This window comes from Nansenia antarctica (genome assembly GCF_963989245.1).
Source record: "Nansenia antarctica genome assembly, chromosome: 6".
Taxonomy (NCBI): domain Eukaryota; kingdom Metazoa; phylum Chordata; class Actinopteri; order Argentiniformes; family Microstomatidae; genus Nansenia; species Nansenia antarctica.
In genome coordinates this window covers 73,350,540-73,356,055 of record NC_137676.1, presented here as the reverse complement: position 1 = coordinate 73,356,055, position 5,516 = coordinate 73,350,540, and the positions used below count along the sequence as shown (strand labels likewise).

Sequence of the window (5,516 nt, the reverse complement as noted above, 5' to 3'; positions counted from 1 at the left end):
GTTGACGGCCAGGTGTGTGAGGGTGTTGAGGGTCAGGTGTGGGGGTGTTGAGGGTCAGGTGTGGGGGTGTTGAGGGTCAGGTGTGAGGGTGTTGACGGTCAGGTGTGAGGGTGTTGAGGGTCAGGTGTGTGAGGGTCAGGTGTGGGGGTGTTGAGGGTCAGGTGTGGGGGTGTTGAGGGTCAGGTGTGGGGGTGTTGAGGGTCAGGTGTGAGGGTGTTGAGGGTCAGGTGTGAGGGTGTTGAGGGTCAGGTGTGTGAGGGTCAGGTGTGGGGGGTGTTGAGGGTCAGGTGTGGGGGTGTTGAGGGTCAGGTGTGAGGGTGTTGACGGCCAGGTGTGTGAGGGTGTTGAGGGTCAGGTGTGGGGGTGTTGAGGGTCAGGTGTGGGGGTGTTGAGGGTCAGGTGTGGGGGTGTTGAGGGTCAGGTGTGAGGGTGTTGACGGCCAGGTGTGTGAGGGTGTTGAGGGTCAGGTGTGGGGGTGTTGAGGGTCAGGTGTGTGAGGGTGTTGGGGGTCAGGTGTGGGGGTGTTGGGGGTCAGGTGTGTGAGGGTGTTGAGGGTCAGGTGTGGGGGTGTTGAGGGTCAGGTGTGGGGGTGTTGAGGGGCAGGTGTGGGGGTGTTGTGTAGATGTTGTGTAGATATTGTGTAGATGTTGCCTGGCGGTTGTCTCAACAGTCATACAGGAAGGTGTCGACGGTCGCGGCAGGTTGTCTCTTGTTCTTCTGCTGGATAATCCTTGCCTCCTCTTAGGACGGCCCCCTCCTCCATCAAGGCTGTAAGCTTTCATCTGATAGGTCGTCGGTGGAGCTCCACCAAGGCTGTAGTAAGCTTGCAGCTGATTGGTCAGTGTAGCTCCACACTGCCCACGACAAACCAGGAACCTCAGGACACCACCGGACTCATGTCCCAGAGCTGTCGACACCACAGAGGGAGAATAACGTCATCATCATCATCATCATCATCACTATCATCATCACTACTGTATTAGACATACGCAGCTTGTTGTTGTCGCCATTATGACTACTTTATCAGACCTGCGTGTCTCGTGACATCTGGCTCCTATCCTACATGACTGAGACCCTGTCCACAAGCAGCACTCTAGAACATCTGACAGACCTAGTAGAACATCAGACAGACCTAGTAGAACATCTGACAGACCTAGTAGAACATCAGACAGACCTAGTAGAACATCTGACAGACCTAGTAGAACATCTGACAGACCTAGTAGAACATCTGACAGACCTAGTAGAACATCTGACAGACCTAGTAGAACATCAGACAGACCTAGTAGAACATCTGACAGACCTAGTAGAACATCTGACAGACCTAGTAGAACATCTGACAGACCTAGTAGAACATCTGACAGACCTAGTAGAACATCTGACAGACCTAGTAGAACATCTGACAGACCTAGTAGAACATCTGACAGACCTAGTAGAACATCTGACAGACCTAGTAGAACATCTGACAGACCTAGTAGAACATCTGACAGATCTAGTAGAACATCTGACAGATCTAGTAGAACATCTGACAGACCTAGTAGAACATCTGACAGACCTAGTAGAACATCTGACAGACCTAGTAGAACATCTGACAGACCTAGTAGAACATCTGACAGACCTAGTAGAACATCTGACAGACCTAGTAGAACATCTGACAGACCTAGTAGAACATCTGACAGACCTAGTAGAACATCTGACAGACCTAGTAGAACATCTGACAGATCTAGTAGAACATCTGACAGACCTAGTAGAACATCAGACAGATCTAGTAGAACATCAGACAGACCTAGTAGAACATCTGACAGATCTAGTAGAACATCTGACAGACCTAGTAGAACATCTGACAGACCTAGTAGAACATCTGACAGATCTAGTAATAATAATAATAATAATAATAACTTTATTTGTATTGCGCTTTTCCTGCAAACGTTGCAGCTCAAAGTGCTTTAATCATTATATAATCTTAATTTAATTATTTAGTACTTTAAAGGCAATAATATTAAAAAGTAGTAGAAGCTGACTGGTGGCAGAGATGTAAGCAAGATGGTGGTCACTCCACCGGTATAGGTCTAGGGAGTAGGGAGTAGGGTCTAGGGGTTAGGGAGGGAGTAGTAGGGGGGCTAGTGGTGGTCTAGTGAATAGTGAGTTGGACTGGTGATCGGAAGATTGTGAGTGTGTCCTTGAGTAAGACCTGGGAACACCACCACTAGTGTGTCCTTGAGTAAGACCTGGGAACACCACCACTAGTGTGTCCTTGAGTAAGACCTGGGAACACCACCACTAGTGTGTCCTTGAGTAAGACCTGGGAACACCACCACTAGTGTGTCCTTGAGTAAGACCTGGGAACACCACCACTAGTGTGCCCTTGAGTAAGACCTGGGAACACCACCACTAGTGTGCCCTTGAGTAAGGCACTTAGCCCTCAGTTACTCCAGGGGGGGAATGTCCCTGTGAATCGCTTTGGATTAAAAGCGTTGCTAAATAAATAAGAAGAAAAGAGTAGGGTCTGAGGAGTAGGGACTAGGGGCTAAGGGCTAGGGATTAGGGGCTAAGGGCTAGGGACTAGGGGCTAAGGGCTAGGGATTAGGGGCTAAGGGCTAGGGACTAGGGGCTAAGGGCTAGGGACTAGGGGCTAAGGGCTAGGGACTAGGGGCTAAGGGCTAGGGACTAGGGGCTAAGGGCTAGGGACTAGGGATTAGAGACTAGGGGCTAAGGGCTAGGGACTAGGGATTAGAGACTAGGGACTAGGGATTAGGGACTAGGGGCTAAGGGCTAGGGGATAGGGATTAGAGACTAGGGGTTAGGGGTTAGAGACTAGGGGTTAGGGGTTAGATACTAGGGGTTAGGGGTTAGATACTAGGGGTTAGGGGCTAGGGATTAGGGGCTAGGGATTAGGGGCTAGGGATTAGGGACTAGGGATTAGAGACTAGGGGATAGTGGGGACTAGGGATTAGAGACTAGGGTCTAGGGGCTGCGTGCGGGTGTCCAGTCCTAGTCTCACCTTGATGACCTTGTCCGTGCCGGAGGTGAGCAGCCAGCCCGTGGTGGGGTCGTAGTGCATGTGCACCACGCTGTGCTTACTGTCGTGGAACGTGGCCGTGGGCGCCCGGCTGAAAGACACGACAACGACGACAAACAACCGTTACATCGCCATGACGACCGTGACGTCGCCATAACAACCGTTACATGGAGGGTGTGGTGGAGACTCACTCCTGGTCGCTGATGGACTCGTGGCAGCTGTCACACACCCGCACCTCGAACTCAAAGCCCATGAGAGGGATGGTGGAGCGGCGCGAGGAGCACTTGCCACACACGGCCTGGCCACACTTCCTGCAGTGGTGCTGCAGTGGGGAGAGGACACAGGAAACACTGAGGCTTTTGTACGGCCTACTACGCCTACTCAGAGGGACCATGGAGGCACCAGAGTAAACTAATGATTAATACACAAGACCACAGCCTCTCTCTCTCTCTCTCTCTCTCTCCAACTATGAGCCTCTGCTGCCCTCTGGTGGGCAGCACGGGGAACTCCATGCAGGGAGGCGTCAATAGGAACGTACCTGGCGCAGGCCGATCTTCTTGCTGTCCCACATCTGTTTGAAGTTCCAGAAGAACGGCTGCTCACACTTCTGACACGAGTCACTGTCCAGCCACTCTGGGGTCTGGACACACACACACAAAACAGGTCAAAGGAGCACCCTATACACTAGTGTGTGTGTGTACAGTATGTGTGTGTGTGTGTGTGTGTGTGTGTGTGTGTGTGTGTCATTCTTTGATCCCTCCTCTCTTTCTCCATCCATCAGTCTCTCACTCCCCACCCTCTTCCTGCCTCCCAGTGTCTCCTTCTTCTTTCCCTCTCCCCCTCCTTCCCTCCCTCCCTCCCCCCTCCCACCCTCCTTCCCCCCCTCCCTCCCTCCCTCCCTCCTCCCTCCCTCCCTCCCTCCCTCCCTCCCCCCTCACCTCCTGCTTGGTCACATCCCTCCCTCCCCCCTCCTCCCTGCCTCCTCCCTCCCTCCCCCCTCCCTCCCTCCCCCCCTCCCTCCCTCCCTCCTTCCCTCCCTCCCTCCCTCCTTCCCTCCCTCCCTGCCCCCTCCCTCCCCCCTCCTCCCTCCCTCCTTCCCTCCCTCCCTCCCTCCTTCCCTCCCTCCCTGCCTCCTCCCTCCCTGCCTCCTCCCTCCCTCCCCCCTCCCCCCCTCCCCCCTCACCTCCTGCCTGGTCACATCCCTCCCTCCCTCCCTCCCTCCCCCCTCCTCCCTCCCTCCCTCCCTCCTTCCTTCCCTCCCTGCCTCCTCCCTCCCTCCCCCCTCCCTCCCTCCCCCCTCCCTCCCCCCTCACCTCCTGCCTGGTCACATCCCTCCCTCCCTCCCCCCTCCTCCCTCCCTCCCCCCTCCCTCCCTCCCCCCTCCCTCCCTCCCCCCTCCCTCCCCCTCTCCCCCCTCACCTCCTGCCTGATCACATCCCTCCCTCCCTCCTTCCCTCCCTCCCTGCCTCCTCCCTCCCTGCCTCCTCCCTCCCTCCCCCCTCCCTCCCTCCCCCCTCACCTCCTGCCTGGTCACATCCCTCCCTCCCTCCCCCCTCCCTCCCCCCCTCCCTCCTCACCTCCTGCCTGGTCACATCCCTCCCTCCCCCCTCCCTCCCTCCCTCCCCCCTCCCCCCCTCCCCCCTCACCTCCTGCCTGGTCACATCCCTCCCTCCCTCCCTCCCCCCTCCCTCCCTCCCCCCTCCCTCCCTCCCTCCCCCCTCACCTCCTGCCTGGTCACATCCCTCCCTCCCTCCCTGCCCCCTCGCTCCCTCCCTCCCCCCCTCCCCCCTCACCTCCTGCCTGGTCACATCCCTCCCTCCCCCTCCTTCCCCCTCCCTCCCTCCCTCCCCCCCTCCCCCCTCACCTCCTGCCTGGTCACATCCCTCCCTCCCTCCCTGCCTCCTCCCTCCCCCTCCTTCCCCCTCCCTCCCTCCCTCCCCCCTCCCTCCCCCCCTCCCCCCTCACCTCCTGCCTGGTCACATCCCTCCCTCCCTCCCTCCTCCCTCCCCCCTCCCTCCCTCCCTCCTCCCTCCCTCCCCCCTCCCTCCCCCTCCTCCCTCCCTCCCCCCTCCCTCCCTCCCTCCCCCCTCACCTCCTGCCTGGTCACATCCCTCCCTCCCTCCCTGCCCCCTCCCTCCCTCCCTCCCTGCCTCCTCCCTCCCTCCCTCCTTCCCTCCCTCCCTCCCCCCTCCCTCCCCCCTCCCTCCCTCCCCTCCCCCTCCTCACCTCCCCCCTCCCTCCCTCCCCCCCTCCCCCCTCACCTCCTGCCTGGTCACATCCCTCCCTCCCTCCCTGCCTCCTCCCTCCCTCCCTCCCTCCTTCCCTCCCTCCCTCCTCCCTCCCTGCCTCCTCCCTCCCTCCCCCCTCCCCCCCTCCCCCCTCACCTCCTGCCTGGTCACATCCCTCCCTGCCTCCTCCCTCCCTCCCTCCCCCCCTCCCCCCTCACCTCCTGCCTGGTCACATCCCTCCCTCCCTCCCTCCTTCCCTCCCTCCTTCCCTC

The 5,516-nt window shown here is 58.3% G+C and overlaps 1 protein-coding gene across 1 annotated transcript in view; it reads right to left on the bottom strand.

Moving 5' to 3' along the window:
• Positions 1-690: 690 nt before the first annotated feature.
• Positions 691-5,516, bottom strand: part of wdfy2 (WD repeat and FYVE domain containing 2) — a gene marked incomplete at its 5' end in the record, with an annotated part of 19,941 nt that continues 15,115 nt past the window's right edge. Inside the window, 4 exons of the mRNA XM_080533259.1 lie at positions 691-907; positions 2,999-3,107; positions 3,208-3,338; positions 3,555-3,656. Of these exons, the coding sequence (XP_080389385.1) occupies positions 878-907; positions 2,999-3,107; positions 3,208-3,338; positions 3,555-3,656 (372 nt within the window). The 3' untranslated portion in view covers positions 691-877. The remainder of the gene's footprint in view (positions 908-2,998; positions 3,108-3,207; positions 3,339-3,554; positions 3,657-5,516) is intronic.